General features: G+C 41.2%; 3 protein-coding genes across 36 annotated transcripts in view; 1 reads left to right on the forward strand and 2 right to left on the reverse strand.

Moving 5' to 3' along the window:
• PBLD (phenazine biosynthesis like protein domain containing) overlaps positions 1-2198 on the reverse strand; it is a 41320-nt gene extending 39122 nt beyond the window's left edge. For 4 of the 7 annotated variants that reach the window (XR_016222210.1, XR_016222212.1, XM_089314944.1 and 1 more), the window contains exon 1: positions 2057-2192. The gene's annotated coding sequence lies outside the window, so the exon portion shown is untranslated. Of the gene's footprint in view, positions 1-2056 lie in introns of all 7 variants that reach the window. The other 3 variants (XR_016222211.1, XM_089314943.1, XM_089314946.1) reach the window with 2 other exon arrangements.
• Positions 1342-11814, forward strand: HNRNPH3 (heterogeneous nuclear ribonucleoprotein H3). Of its 19 annotated transcripts, none has more exons than XM_008270054.5 (11): positions 1342-1495; positions 5511-5673; positions 6264-6398; positions 6903-7041; positions 7552-7736; positions 8190-8276; positions 8451-8566; positions 9819-9954; positions 10235-10330; positions 10411-10503; positions 10611-11814. In XM_008270054.5, the coding sequence occupies exons 3-11, from the start codon at positions 6287-6289 to the stop codon at positions 10685-10687; spliced, it is 1041 nt and encodes a 346-aa protein (XP_008268276.1). In that variant the 5' UTR covers positions 1342-1495; positions 5511-5673; positions 6264-6286; the 3' UTR covers positions 10688-11814. The 19 variants fall into 19 exon arrangements, with proteins under 19 accessions (XP_008268276.1, XP_089171068.1, XP_008268275.1 ...); XM_089314942.1 differs by having other exon boundaries at positions 7552-7691; XM_008270053.4 differs by lacking the exon at positions 5511-5673 and having other exon boundaries at positions 1342-1514.
• Positions 11815-12134: 320 nt separating this feature from the next.
• RUFY2 (RUN and FYVE domain containing 2) overlaps positions 12135-15851 on the reverse strand; it is a 43988-nt gene continuing 40271 nt past the window's right edge. For all 10 annotated transcript variants that reach the window (XR_016222208.1, XR_011382422.2, XR_016222207.1 and 7 more), the window contains 2 exons: positions 14525-14602; positions 12135-14439 (listed from right to left, as the gene is read on the reverse strand). Coding sequence is in view for 6 of the 10 variants with exons in the window: in XM_089314939.1 (XP_089171065.1) it covers positions 14296-14439; positions 14525-14602 (222 nt within the window). In the remaining 4 variants the exon portion in view is untranslated. The remainder of the gene's footprint in view (positions 14440-14524; positions 14603-15851) is intronic.

Genomic DNA, 15851 nt, shown 5'->3' on the forward strand with positions numbered 1-15851 from the left:
TTTGTTTTTTCATCTCTTGTGATAGGGATCACACTCTGCGGCTCCGGCTTCCTCAGAGCGGGATTCTGAGGGAGTGAAACTCAAGAATGGCAGTCAGGCACTATAAACTGGCTAATTTTTGTAGTCCCACATTGGTCTTAGGCAGGGGTGAGGATGAATTAAAGCCATGAAATGCAAGTTTCTTTTCCTTGAAGCTAAGTGGCCTCCCGTCTCCACCGCACACGCTGCAGATCTCACAGGGCACAGAATACTACCCTCCTCCACTGCTAACGCCCTTCACCCCACTCCCAACGGGAGTGCAAATGCCTGTTGCACCACGCCCCAAATCTTTTGGCTGGGAATTTTTAGGTAGGTTATAACCTAGCTTCGTCCACATTTCCAACCTGGATCCATGCTACAGCAACTCTCTACTGTGATCAAAACCGTCTTCTCTCACTCGCTCTCCAAGCAGGTTCCTATCTCCACTTCAACGCACATGGTCTTTTTACCAGGATTACCCTCCACTCCTCCCACGGAAATTCAGCTTGCATGTTTTTTTTACAGTTAGGAAAAAAGAACCAGGACGTGTCATTAGGAACCTGGGTGGCCTGACAGCACAAACAAAAAGTACTTATCAGGGGACACTTGCAAATGCAATTTTCAAGAATGCAAAGCCGTATTTAGAAAACACGCAGTAGGGCTCCATGAGCGACTGAAAGGCTCCGCGAAGGCGGAGGAGACAGCGAGGAGCGATCTGGGGCGAGGAGGGAAACGCCGAGAGCAGGATAGACTCGCCGGCCTACGCCGCGCCCGAGGAGGCGGCTCCGTGGGGGGCAGGAGGACCCCGTCCTGAAGCCGAAATCGGGCCTGTGGACATTTTTGTCTCTCGGCAGAGTCCCGTTTTTTACTACAGAACGCAAACATGGTGGAAGGAAAGAGCCCTCTCGGCCTTTGGCGGCCGAGTCACGTGGCGCCATTTCCACGCACTTGACGCGGGGAAGAAGGTGGGGCCTCTATGGAATTTGCTGGCTGTGGAGCCTAGCACTGGGGAACTTCCTTCAAAACACAGTAACTGGAGCGCCTCCGCCCCTCTCTCCTCCTCCCCGAGGGTACAGAAAGGTGTACTCTGAGCTTTAGACGGTGGTAAGGTGAGCAAGGAAGGCGGAGTCACCCCGGCTCCCTCACTAAGCCGACCGAGTAGGGCGGCTCTTCACTTTTCCGCGGAGCGGCCCGCTGACGCGCAAGCGCACTTCGCCCGGGCCGCGTCAAGGCGGGACCGGTCTCGCGAGACCCTGAGGCCGGCTTTCGTCGCGCTCGCTCCGCCCCCTCCTTCTCGCTCCCTCTCTCCCATCCCCCCAAGCCAGTCGCTCTGCTGCGCAGCTCCCTTAGCGGTTGCCACTGCTGGAGACGGTTGGGAGGACCGTTGTAGGGAGCGCCGCGCGAGGCGAACGACTGCCCCCTCCTCACGACCGGACCCTCACGAGCACCGGCGTCGGCGCTTCTATCGCCCGACAGGGTATCTGAAGTAAAAGGGGGTAGGTTGGGCTGGTGGTTTCGAGAGCGGAGTCGGGAGAAGGACGAGACCCAGGAGGGGGTGGGGCGGGGGGGAAGTGTGGAGGTCGCCGCTCGGAGGCGGGCGGGGCTGCGCCTCCCGGGCGATCTCCCACTTCTAGGAGGGCGGCCTGCCGGGCGAGGACTTGCTCGGGTGGAGCTCGGTGGACGACGCGGAGGCCCGAAGTGGAGGGCGTCCAGCCCTTCTCTCTGCCTTGCTGGTTTGGCCTCCGCCATTTTGGGTACGGTGGCGCGGCCACCTTGGCTTCCCGCCCTTCCCCGTTCCTTCTACTTCTTGTTCCCAGCTTTGGAAAGACGGATTGAGCTGGCCGGGGCCGGGGGCGGGGGGTGGTCCAGCTCCCTGGCAGGGGATGAGGGTGGGCGCGAAGCGAGCAGGGCCAGGCCCGGCAGCGGGGCTGGGGGGAGGGTCAGGGCTGCCGCCGGGCGCGCTCCCGATGGAAATGGCGCCGGATGGGCCTGGCCTCCCACCGCAGCCTCCCTTCCTCCGCAGCCTCGGCAGGGCTACCTGGCGGGACTGCCGGTGACTTCTGACGCAGATTCCCAAGATGAGAGAGGCCGGAGCTGGGGCAGGAAAGCCAATGGCGACGGAGGCGCTCAGCTCCCAAATCCAGGACAAAGGAGGCAGACGGCCTCCTTTGTACTTCCGCCGCCCGGTGGCGAAGGTTTTTAAGCCCAGCTTGGCTGCCGGCCGGGGAGGGGGTAGGGGCGCGCTCTCCCGAGCTCTCCGGTCTCTAGGGCAGCTAGATAAACGGAAAGCCTCCGGGGAGGAATAAAGGACGCTTAGCCGGCCCTTAGATTCCAGATTTGGAACTTCGAAAAGAGTACGTACTCATTTTCCAAAGAGGTTGTTTTCTCACGCTTGAACGTTTGTAACGACTTTGGGTGATTTTGCCAGCAGCAAGCTGGGGGACTTACCGAATAGGACTGTGAAATGGGCATGTTTCAAAGAGGCCGTCGAGGCCCAGTGAACTGTGAGCACTTTTTGGACTTTTGGGCCGGGGTGGGTGGGTGGCTTAGCAATGGCTTTGTGTAGTTTGGCACAGATGGGTTGGAATTTGTTTTTAAGTAGGAGTTTTGCTTTTGGAAAACAGTTGTTAAAACACAGCCAGCGATGGCCAAAATGTGTTTATGTATGTAGGAGTTGAGTCGCTATTAAATCTCGAAGAGTATTTTGTGCAGATAATATTTTCCCTTACCATGAAGGCCGTAGAAGTAAAATACTTGATACAGAAGTATATTAATACTTTGAACAGGAAATAAGCGTTCTGAACACTACGGCATAATGTAAGCTCAGTCACATGGCAGTGCGATGGGGGAGGGCTCAGAACATCGGAGAGCTGGCTTGGTAATTTTCCTTGAAGATAGAGACGAGGGGCCAGGCTTAAGAATAAGCGGTTTAAAAAATACCTGTAAGTCTTTACGGGAAGTGTTACCTACTTTTCCAGTTTTAGAACCAGAAAAAAACTGCGTGCTGTTGAAAATGTTTTGTGATGCTTTAATCGAGGATAAGTTTAACTAAATCTTAGCTTGAGACGCAGATTTTCGTGGAGTTTGTGAAACCAGCTCAGATTTTTTTAGTAGGAGATGACCCACAGCTTTTCTGATTGTGTTAAACTACCATACACACCTGTTTTTTACTGGCCATCTTTCTATCATAGTCTGGAAATCTAATTGCATTTTTAAGCAATAATGTTACCTTTTGATGTCTTACCTGGTAAACAGGAGTGGACTGCAGTAGGTAAAACCTTGGTCCTAGTAAACGTATTTATAATTTTTGAAGACTAGGCTCCTTTAGATATTAGTGGTGTCTGATTTTCTAATTTAAAATTGAGGAGCAAGAACTTCAGAAAAAGAGGAACCAAGTAAAATTTGCGTTAAACATGTTTGCCAATTTTTTTGTCAAAAAGTTCATTCTCTTTTATTTTTTGGCATTATATTAAAAATGGAAAAAGTTCCTTTGGCACTCATGGTGCTTCCTCCCCCCCAGGCCATTCCTAGTTTTTAGAAAATTATTTTTTTTGATACATCAGATCCTGTATGACACTTCAACAAATAAAATAGTTTTCCATGTTAGGGGAGTTCTGTATTTCAGTTAATCTCTATTAGATGTTCTTTTAAAAAAGTAGCTTTGAGATAATGAGCAAATCAAACTTCACCCATTTAAAATGTTAAGTTCTTTGGGGTTTAGTGCATGGACGGTTTTGTAACCATCACTAGAATTTATCACTCAAAGATTGCTATACCCATTAGCGGTCATCCTACATGCTAATTCCCTCTCTCCCCTCAGGTCTACAACATTGGTGAAGCAGTCTGGTAGCTTTTTGTATTGTAGATATTGGTTTAAATAGAGGCAATATCAAGGGCCTTCAAAAAGTCATGGGAATTTTATAACAAGGGGGGGGACTATATGCCTGGATTTCAGGTTTTTTAATCAAAATATTTCCATTTTCCATGAACTTTTTGCAGTGCCCTTGTATTTAAAGTCATACAGAATTGACTAGTTTATCTTCCTATTTCAACTGCTGGTATTTTTAATTGGTGTTAACACTTGGAATTCTTCAAGCAGAGCGGTGATTAGACATGACATTGTTACAGCAAAGAAAGGTTGAGATGGATTATCCTGAATAGTTAATAAACTGTTCAGGTAATTTCTGACAGCTTTATTAAGGTATTAAAACAGATGACCTTTTTGTATGAAGGGGTGGTAAAAAACAGTACGAAATGGTAAAAAAAAAAAAAATGCTAAGATCTTCCCACCATGAATTAGATCGATTTTTCAGAGTTCTTAAATTTTTCATGGTGAACTAATATTTGATGTTAGATCCCTTCCACTTTTTCTCTTGTTCCTAAGTCCCTCTATGGGAAACACTTCTTAGGTTGGTGCCTTGTTTTTTAGGGGGGAAATTTTAAGAAAATGGTGGAGATCTTCAAATATGACATTTTTCCGAACTGATAAAGGAAGTTCTTTATGAGGATACTTTATATTAATAGTATTTAATAGTATACCTTATATTAATGGTATTTAACTTTTCAAAGCCTTTGACTTTGGAAGAGAATTTTTAACAGACGTTGTTTCCTTTTAAGACTTAGAAATGTTTTCTGTCCTTTAAGGTTCATTTCATAATTTCTATGTCTTGGTTTTATGAAAATCAGTAACAACCAGTGAATGCTTACTGTGAGGCAGATCCAGCACTTTGAAGTAATTCTTACTGTGTTCCAGTTAGGTATAGGTACTACTGTTTTACAGCTGAGTAGGCTTAGAGGTTGGGTAGTCACTGAATGGCAAAGTAGAGATTATTCATATCCAGAGTTTCTTCTGTTTATAAAGTTCATACCAGTTAACTTGTGTACATAATTAGTTGTAATGCCAGTTAAAGTTTGTATTCCCACTTTGGTTGTCTTTTATCTAGAGTGGCACCTAGGGGTTTTGCATTAATAAAGCAGGTGCTGAAGGATCCATGTTAGTGGTATTTAATTATGCACTTTTGGAGAATTCCTACATATCTTATTTTAAGTGCATGAATTCCAAGAAAAAGCTTTACACTTTACAGATGCTAACGTGATAGTTGGACTGATTAGATCATGTGATTTTTTATTTTTTTTGAGCGTTAGTGAATGCTGTTGATATGAAATATGATCCTCAACCCTAAAGGAATCAAGTGAACAAATTGTTTTGTTTACAGGGGAGGAGGTGGTGAGGGAAAGGTTTGAAATATTCAGGTGAGTAGGATTCCTACAGCTGCCTAGTGAAATTTGTAAGGTTCTGGTAAGTTTCTGCAGCTGAAGGACTTCTGCATTAGCTTCTTTTGAAAATGTGGAATTTTGAAAGGAAGAATGGTTGCCTCTGGGGAAGGGAAATGGGTGGTTGACTTCTTTCTGGAGGGGAGGGGGACTTCTCACTGTACCTTTTAAATACTTGAATGTGAATGTTACCTTTTTCTTAAAATTTGTGTTGTAAGTCTATTTGATTAAGAAGTTAAAGCAACGAGTAAACTGTCAATGGAGACAGCATTGACTTCCAAATGGGTGATTTCAAAAACATGGATGTTGGAAGGCATTCAGTTCTGAGTGGCCATGTATCTCAATTCTAAAACCCAAAACTCATTTGAAAACTGGTTCTTGGTGAGTGTTTAAGCTAAGTTTAGAGATAGGAATTTTCCTCTTTCAAAGACAATTTGATATGTTCAAAATTTTAGTGCATCTAAAAAGCTTTGGACTTTTGAAATACCATTTTTCCAACTGCTAGCAACAAGGACTCATTACAGTTTTTTCTAAGGCTCTTTTAAAGAATAGGTAGAAGTACCCTATGCAGCTTCCGAACAATTTGGGTTCTCAAGAATTAATACAGGTATTCAGATGAACAATGAAATCTGAAAGGTGTGACTAAAAATTTTAGACGGCTAGAAGTTGGTGTTAAGATGATGACATAAGTAATTTGAATGGTAATGGGATTATGTGAGTTCTCTAAAAAAGGCAGTAAGATGTGGTTTTCAGGAATTTTGTGCTTTTTGGTAGGAGGGGTCAGATTTCACTGCCTTTTCTCCCTACTCCATGATAGAAGATGGTATGCCATTGTGTTGTGGCATTGTCATAGGAGTTACTTTATCCTGTTAAATTTCCTGTTGTGACACCTCTGAGGGGTGTCTCTTCAGTACCTCTTGACAAGAGTATGTGTTGATTGACTGCTTTATGTGCTTGTTTATTTTTTATAGCATTTAAGTCAAACGATATTGAGATGGATTGGGTTATGAAACATAATGGTCCAAATGACGCTAGTGATGGGACAGTACGACTTCGTGGACTACCATTTGGTTGCAGCAAAGAGGAAATAGTTCAGTTCTTTCAAGGTACCTCTAGTATTAGTCAAAGTTTAGTAGTATTTTAATTTTCTATTTGTATTATATTCAGTTTTTATTAAATCCATTTGATTTTAGACTTTTGAAGTTTGTGATAATCCTAATTAATGTATTAAAGTATGAAATGTGCTCCAGTTAAAATTCAATATAGAATGTGTAAAATATGTAAAGCCTAATTGATATACAGTAAATTTAATTGAGAATACTTTGTGATGAACAGTGAATTAGTATTGTGGAGCATAATTTTATTTGTAGCCTTTTTCATGTAATTTAGGTGGGCTTTTAGAAAATGTAATTTTTAAAAGACACTGCAAAAAATACTTAATCCAATAATATTTGAAAAAATCCGTTTGTGTTATGGGGTGATGGGGAAACTAAGCTTTTTTTGTTTTGTTTTGTTTTGTTTAGATTTGTTTTAAATATTTGATTCAGATGGGAATGTTTCAGCCTTTAACACTGTTCCCCTTGATGGGGTTATTTGTCCTTGGGTTAAAGGGTTGGAAATCGTGCCAAATGGGATAACATTGACGATGGACTACCAGGGGAGAAGCACAGGGGAGGCCTTCGTGCAGTTTGCTTCAAAGGAGATAGCAGAAAATGCTCTGGGGAAACACAAGGAAAGAATAGGGCACAGGTGGGGATGGAGAGTTTGGGATGGTGTTAAATTTTTATTTTTGGGGGTTGTGGGTCACTATTGCTTAAATGGGGGGGTAACAATAACATTTTTATGGGGTAGTTTAAAAGAATTGATAATTATCTAAATTTAACTTGGAAACTACAGATTTGGGTGGGGAATTAATGCTAATAGTTTGCTTAAATTAAAATTAGATTGTTTCCATTTCTCTGTAGGATGTTGTTGATACTTTTGTATAATCATGTTTTCTTTAAACACTTATCACATACTAAAGGAAACAAACTAAATATTTATATTATGAATTGTTTTCAATGACTAATTTGTCTATGTGAAACTTAAATATTTAATTATTTAAGTTCATAGGTGTAAAAATTGTTAACTTATGGTGTATTTAGGCAATAAATTGGGTTATGTATCTAGACGTAGAAAAGCTTATTGCATTTTGCCCATATCTAAATTACTCTAATACATCCATGCTGAAACCTGTACCTTTAAAACATTTTTAAATAGGTATATTGAGATCTTCAGAAGTAGCAGGAGTGAAATCAAGGGATTTTATGATCCACCAAGAAGATTGCTGGGACAGCGACCGGGACCATATGATAGACCAATAGGAGGAAGAGGGGGTTATTATGGAGCTGGGCGTGGAAGTATGTATGACAGAATGCGACGAGGAGGTGATGGATATGATGGTGGTATGTGTATCTAATGAACACAGGTTCTGTTGTCATTTTCTTAATGTTCCTGACACTTTGTCAAGAAATACAGAAATGGCAGTAATTTCAGTACCTACTGGGTTTTAAAACCTGTTCATGAAAATAGATGTCCCATGGCCAGCTATGGGATTTGGTTGATGCACATATTGGCACCTAGAAAACTTACGCAGTAATTGAAATGAAGATACTGGCATATTCTGACATTTTCTCTTTTGCATAAGGATGGAAATTTAACCTATGTCTGAATTTGTCCTCCTGAAGATTTTTCATTTCCATCAACTGTTAAATACTTTTTCATATAAACTAAGTAGGGGACTGGATACAGACTGGTAATAAACAAGAATTAACAGACTGCTTACTATAAAAGTGTGTTTTGTAAATTAGGTTATGAAAATTAATTTCTTGAAATTACTTTTTTCTTAAATTATACAGGCTATGGAGGTTTTGATGACTATGGTGGCTATAATAATTATGGCTATGGAAATGATGGCTTTGATGACAGAATGAGAGATGGAAGAGGTAAACATTAGGCATTTTCATTCTGAGGTTGATTTTAATCTTTGATGCTGAGTGGTAATATAGGTGACATGAAGAGACTGGTGTATTTCAGTGCATTCCTCTTCAATAGTTTCACCTTATAGATATGCATACTTTTCTGCATGTATATATTCTTGGTAATTTTTTATTTTCCAGGTATGGGAGGACATGGCTATGGTGGGGCTGGTGATGCAAGTTCAGGTTTTCATGGTGGTCATTTTGTGCATATGAGAGGCCTGCCTTTTCGTGCAACTGAAAATGACATTGCTAATGTGAGTAATTTTATAATATTGATGTCCTAAATTTTTTCTTAAAATATTTACTCACTTGAAAGGCAGAATTTTAGAGATAGGGAGAGACAGATCTATCTGCTGTTTTCTGGCCACAATGGCTAGGCCATGTTGAACCCAGGAGCCTGGAAATCCTATCTGGGTCTCCTGTGTGGGTGGCAGGGATCTGAGTATTTTGCCATCTTCTGCTTTCCCAGGCACATTAGCAGGGAGCTGGATCTGTGCCACCGAACCGGCCTCTGTTATAAATTTTTTTGCATTCTTAATATCTGCATCTTGTAATTTAATGTCTGGTGTCAAAATCCCTTGAATACTGAAGTATTTACTTTTACCTTTAGTTCATATTTCAGTGTCTGTGTGCTGACCTACATAGGATTCAAGCAAGTCCAGTAAAGAATGGGAGGGGAGTTGGCACGCAGATTATCAGTGCCTGGGTTTGCTCCCCAGCTGTGACTCTGGCTCCAGCCTCCTGCCACCCATGTGAGAAACCCAGGTTGAGTTCCAGCCTCTTTTCTGCAGCCCAGTTCTGCTATTGCAGGCATGAAGATACTGAGTATAGTGAAACACTGATGATCACATTGTAGTAACTTTTTTGTTGTTTTGAAACAGGTTTATCAAAGTGAATGTAATAGTGATTTTTGTTGATATTCTAGGCTATTAGTGGAAACTGAGGAGTTGAAAACAGGAAAAGTGCTTCTGCTGTCCATTGGTTTATGATTGATTGGTTAGAGGATCAGCAGTCTAGTCATTCAGCCAAATCCAGTCAAACCCACTTATTTATACACTGAATTGGTTGTGTTAGAGACCCAGTGGCCTGCAAAGCCAAAAAATACATTACCATCTGGCTCTTAAAGCAAAAGATTGCTCTGTCTTTTGAGGAAACCAGCTGGCTGAAGTTCCAAGTGCCTTCTTTAAGGAAAGGTTAAAACTGGTTAAGTTGTGATTGAAACTAAATGATAGATTTTAGGAGTTTTGTGGTACTGTTGGTAGATTATTGGAAATCCGTGGTTCTGAACATAACACCTTATTTAATCTCTTTAAACTTGTTTTCTCATTGTCAGGTGACCCATTATATACTTCAAACAGCAAGTGTTAGGCTCTTAATTGACAGAATCTAGAGTTGGTTGAATTAGCCTTCAATACAGAACAATGGAAGGGTTTATGGGAAAAATCTAGATATGTGTAGTTCACTTTGCATCATCTAAATAGAATAACTGATGTGTTTTCTTCTTAGTTCTTCTCACCACTAAATCCAATACGAGTTCATATTGATATTGGAGCTGATGGCAGAGCAACAGGAGAAGCAGATGTAGAGTTTGTGACACATGAAGATGCAGTAGCTGCCATGTCTAAAGATAAAAATAATATGCGTAAGTGGTTTCCTGGGCGTGCTGTCTGGATTGTTGAATGCACCTTATCAGCTTCTCATTTGTTTAAATGTAATGAGTTCTAGAATCTAGGTAATTGCTAGGTCACTGGAATTCAAAACCATTTGACTCAAGTTGAAACTTTGATGGCTTCCTGGCAGCTTGTATTAGGAATTGTTGATGGTACTGTGCTTTCAGTTTAATTGAATGTACTTCTTGAAGCTTTTATTGATAAAGTTGATCTATTCTTTTCTCCTGTTACTCTTTATTTTTTCATTTAAAGAACATCGATACATTGAACTCTTCTTGAATTCTACTCCTGGCGGTGGCTCTGGAATGGGAGGTTCTGGAATGGGAGGCTACGGCAGAGATGGAATGGGTATGTAAAGTCTTTAAAATAAGCAGTGTTAGCTACTTAAGCAATCAATCTCTATAAACTTATTTTTTCCTTTTGAAAAGATAATCAAGGAGGATATGGATCTGTTGGAAGAATGGGAATGGGGAACAATTACAGTGGAGGATATGGTACTCCTGATGGATTGGGTGGTTATGGTAAGTGTCTCTAGTTTAAGTACTCATATGGAATGCAGATACTACTTACAACATATGTGCATAGATAACTCCCACTAAATTATTCTTAATGTCTGTTTTTTTTTAAGGCCGTGGTGGTGGAGGCAGTGGAGGTTACTATGGGCAAGGTGGCATGAGTGGAGGTGGATGGCGTGGGATGTACTGAAAGCATCACCACCAACACATACGTACAAGTCCTAACAACAGCATCTGGTCTACTAGACTTTCTTACAGATTTCTTTTGTATTTTAAGAACTTTATAATGACTGAAGGAATGTGTTTTCAAAATATTATTTGGTAAAGCAACAGATTGTGATGGGAAAATCTGTTTTCTGTAGGTTTTATTTGTTGCATACTTTGACTTAAAAATAAATTTTTATATTCAAACCACTGATGTTGATACTTTTTATATACTAGTTACTCCTAAGGATGTGCTGCCTTCATAAGATTTGGGTTGATGTATTTTACTATTAGCTCTACAAGTAGTAAGTAGTATTATTAGTGTATTACTAGAGGATAATGGTTCACCCCTGCATAAACTGCAAGTCTTAATAAGCAGACATCTGGAATAGAGCTTGAAGAATAATTAGTGTAACTTCCTTTAATTTCTCTTGGACAATATTGTAAATATAAAGCCTAAAGATGAGTTTAGGTGGCTTTCAGGAACATAAGATCAGCTAACTATTCTTTCAAATGTCATTTATCAAGCATAGCTCTGAAATGTTGATCCTGAGGTTTCTGAATATTCAAAATTGTGTTACCTGGGGATGGGAGTGTTGTAAGTTTAAATTCATACCCTCCTAGGTGTTAAGATGAAAATTCCTTCAGCACTTGACTGAAGTACAGATGCTTCCAAAAAGTGATGGTTTGTAAGTTAACTTAAAATGTCTTAGAAAACTAAGGTTCTTGAGGATTCCATGTAAATACATAGGTATTTACCATGGAATATAATTCTCACAGGTGTATTTTCGGTTTGCTGCCCAATATAGCATATAATTCCTTAAATAATTGTGTAAATGACTACTAAAAAAATGTAAGAGAAGTCCATGTCATAGTGAAATGAGAATCCTGCGGTTGGTTTTGCATCTGATACCTGCTTGGAATTTTAGTTTACTATTATGTAGCAAGGAAAAGGTGCTTTTTAATTTTAATCTCCTTGGTCAATATACCTTTTTTCCAAAATTGGCTAATGGATCAAAATAAAACTGTCAATGTGAATATTCAGTTATTGAACTTGTTACTTGTTTTTCCTAGAAATGTTATTAATGTAATAAATGTCAATGTGGGAGATAACAGTGTTGTCTGTCCTAGAATGCTTTGTGTTGGTTAATGTATAAATCAAACTAGTACAAGGTATTGTGTTTAACTGAGGATGCATTCATACAAAGTGTGACTTCCTAAATGATTTCTGGATTAGAAAATGAGATGCGATAGCTTATATATATGGAGCCTGTTGAGCCCAGTCTGGATTCATCTTAAAGCTTTAACCTTCTTTCCTTGATTAAGTATTCTAATTCTAGAGTGAATCACCTTTTACAAAGGTCACACATACTTTTATTTTCCCAGGATTACCCTAAACACTTTAGAAATGAAGTTTGCCCTTATAAAACAGATTGATTTTTCAAATCTTTATTTTTATAAAATTCACATTTTGTTTTTAAAACAGATTAGAATTACAATTGCAATTCCTTGGCACCATGATAGCATTATTGTGATAACACTGGCTAGGTGAGGGAATGGTGTGAGGTTTGTTTAGAAAAGTTGGTGTCAGGGGTCCATCATAACAAAATAAACAAGTTTCATAACAGAAGAATCCAAAATTAGTATACATGGTTTAAAACAAGCCAAAACTAAGTTACTGCTGTTGTAAAACCTGCCTCCAAAAAACACAAATCAACGATGACATGTGAGTTTTGTGTGGTGAGAAATTTGACTAAAATTTTTCTTAATGAAATCACTTAGAATTTAAACTTGCATTATAAAATTTGATAATTTCCATTTATGCTTATTTTTTGATAATCAAAAGCACTTCATCAATATAAAACAGTTTCTAAGAATATAATTCTCTTAAGGACATTCCTGTGAGTATTCAAGAAAGACCATCTAAAAATCCGTATGTCCAATTTAACTGAAGTTACCTCAAAAGCTGACTAGAAATTTATGGGTTCTAGAGAAAATAGACCTTAGAAGTAAAATACTGGTTTCACACCTTGGCAATTTAGAAAATTTTAGATTTTAATGAGAACGCTGAAAAATAAGTACTTAGGGGCACAGGTATCTATGATGAATCATTAAATTAATGCTCCTAGGTAGTGTAAAATTCATGCATGACATACAAAAATAGGATCTTGAATGGTGATGCCATGTAAGTGATTATATAAACGTAATAGTTTTACAGATAAAGTTCTTACTGTAAGCAGTGTGATTGGATTAATGTCCATTTATCTTTGAGTTTATAAATAGTTTAAGTGTTTCATGGTAGAGCAGACCCTCATCCTCAAAACTCTGGCACACAGGTGCTTGGTAGACAGTGAAATTTTACTGTGCACATACTGTGGCAGTGTTAGGAAGCATCCTTCCTAAGTTTGAAAGACTCAAGCCTAAGTCCTATCAAAAGGCAAAGTTCTCATTTTTCATGTACGTTTAACATCTAAAGGAGAGAATCAGGAGTTTGTAATCCTTTTTTACTACAAACTTTCTTTTCTGAGAGATCTTTGAAGTGGAGTCTGAGCCACCTCTACCAAAGTTAGCAATTCGGTGAAAACAGGCAGCATATGGGAAAATCTTGATCTGGCAATTAAGATAAAAGGATGATAGTTATACACTTCAAGATTCCGGCGGGGGGGGGGGGGGGGGGGCGGGGCGGCGGCGGCGCTGTGGCTCACTTGGTTAATCCTCTGTGGTGCTGGCATCCCATATGGGCACCAGGTTCTAGTCCTGGTTGCTCCTCTTCCAGTTCAGCTCGGCTGTGGCACGGGAAGGCAGTGGAGGATGGCCCAAGTGCTTGGGCCCTGCACGCGCATGGAAGACCAGGAAGAAGCTCCTGGCTTCGGATTGGCACAGCGCCGGCCGTAGCAGCCATTTGGGGAGTAAACCAACGGAAAGAAGACCTTGTCACTCACTGTCTATATCTCTGTCAAATAGATTGCAAAGGGAAGGTAGAGACTGAATTAGCCCAGTGTCCCTGAAAGACACCAGCAAACACAAGAATTTGTAAGGTAAATACAAATACTAGCCTTTTCCAATGCAGAAAAGGAGGAGAAAGTGCAAATGTAATAAGATTAGAGTACTATTAAGATAATGAAAAATGTGTGGAGTTAGAGTACTAATACTTAAAGCAAGATTGGTGCTTTTCCAGTCTTAGAGCTCTGAAGCTTTAAAGTGCATTAAGAAAATTGCAGGCACCATCAAATACCAATCTGACAATCTAGAATATATCTGAAGCCTTATTTTTGAAAAGGCTTTTTACAAGATAAGGCAAATGTGTGTCAGCTATCTGGCCTTTAGATGGAGACAAGGGTTATTACATGGTTACTATATTACAAATTAGGCTAAAGTTCTTTTAAAGCATGCTCTGTTGAAAATTCTGAGTAACAATGTCAGGAAGGAAATACTAAATGATAGAATTTTATAATTCCCATGAGCTGAATAAGCAGATCCATGGTACCAGTAACTGGCTGAAAGCTGCTCAGGAAGGGCCGGCTGGATGCCTTGTGTACACGGTCATGGAACATTCGCTGCAGGTTTCATACAGGTGGATTCAGGTCTGGAGTCTTATGGCACATTAGATGAGCATCTCTGAATAAGCATTGCGTGACAGGAGTCACAGACCCGGACTGGCTTTGGTGAAGAAGGCAGAGGCAGCTCGTTGTCAGAGCAGGCATTACAGAAAATCTCCCCACAGTTTCTACAGTGGTGCTAGTAAATGGGAAGAACAAAGAAAGCTATGAATAAAACAGACCATTTTAGCACAATTTTTGGACTTGCTGCCTACTTCCCTTACCTTTCTTTTTGAAAGTGAGAATTCCTTTTCACAAAGTTTACAGTGTGTTGCTTCTTTGTCTTTCAGCCAAACCAGTCCCTAGTAGGAGGAAATTATGAACAAAGTGCTCAAATTGGTCACACCAAAACAACACGTGAAAATGTTTTGCCTAAGGTGTTTTATATGAATAAATAGTCAAAAAATCTTTGAGACCTAGATAACAAATACTAGTAGATGCAGTAATCTTGCATATTCTGGGTTGGTGGAGGGTCAGTGCAGGTTGAGCATTAAAAGATTGCCTTTAGCCCAACTCGTTATTTGCTCAGCTTCCTGCTAATGGCAGGGAAAGGCAGTAGAAGATGGCCCAAGAGTCTGGGTCCCTGTGACTCCTGTGGGAGACCAGGCTGGAGCTTTCTGGCTTCTACCTGGCCCAGACATGGCTGCTGTGGGCACTTAAGAGAGTAAACCAGGGCTGGCGCTATGCTGTAGTGGGTAAAGCCACTGGCTGCAGTGCCAGCATCCCATATGGCAGCCGGTTCGAGTCCCAGCTGCTCCACTTCCGATCCAGCTCTCTGCTGTGGCCTGGAAAAGCAGTAGAAGATGGCCCAAGGCCTTGGGCACCTGCACACATGTGGGAGACCCGGAAGAAGCTCCTCGCTCCTGGCTCCGGACTGGCTCAGCTCCAGCCGTTGCAGCCATTTGGGGAGTGAACCAGCAGATGGAAGACTCTTTCTCAGCCTCTTCATCTCTCTGTGTAACACTGACTTTAAAATCAATCTTTAAAAAAATAAATAAATAAACCAGCAGATGCAAGTTCTCTGTCTCTCCCTCTTGTGAACTCTGTCTTTTGGATAAGAAAATATTTGTGAAAAGCAAGATTGCTTACATATTAATACTGAAACTGGGTAATGGTTCATTTGGTTCTTTTCTGTACAATTCTATGTTTACTATAATGCAGGATAATTTTTTAAAAAATATTACTGATTGGCCGGCACCGCGGCTCACTAGGCTAATCCTCCGCCTAGCGGCGCCGGCACACCGGGTTCTAGTCGCGGTTGGGGCGCCAGATTCTGTCCCGGTTGCCCCTCTTCCAGGCCAGCTCTCTGCTGTGGCCAGGGAGTGCAGTGGAGGATGGCCCAGGTGCTTGGGCCCTGCACCCCATGGGAGACCAGGAGAAGCACCTGGCTCCTGGCTGGGCTAGGCTGAAGGCAAAAGCTCCATCTGGTACTCCCACGTGGGTGCAGAGCTGCAAGCAGTTGCTTTCCCAGGCACGTTAGGGAGCTGGATTGGAGGCAGAGCAGACAGCATTTGAACTGGCGCCCATATGGCATGCTGGTGCTCCAGATGG

Source organism: Oryctolagus cuniculus, chromosome 15 (genome assembly GCF_051225735.1).
Source record: "Oryctolagus cuniculus isolate XC-2025 breed Fujian yellow rabbit chromosome 15, ASM5122573v1, whole genome shotgun sequence".
In the NCBI taxonomy this organism is placed as follows: domain Eukaryota; kingdom Metazoa; phylum Chordata; class Mammalia; order Lagomorpha; family Leporidae; genus Oryctolagus; species Oryctolagus cuniculus.

Excerpts from the sequence above, each read along its gene's own strand:
- HNRNPH3 (XM_008270053.4), top strand. The coding sequence starts at position 6,287 with ATGGATTGGGTTATGAAACATAATGGTCCAAATGACGCTAGTGATGGG. Across the intron at positions 8,277-8,450 it reads CAGAATGAGAGATGGAAGAG|GTATGGGAGGACATGGCTAT; the intron begins GTAAACATTAGG and ends TTTATTTTCCAG. Across the intron at positions 10,331-10,410 it reads CTACGGCAGAGATGGAATGG|ATAATCAAGGAGGATATGGA; the intron begins GTATGTAAAGTC and ends CCTTTTGAAAAG.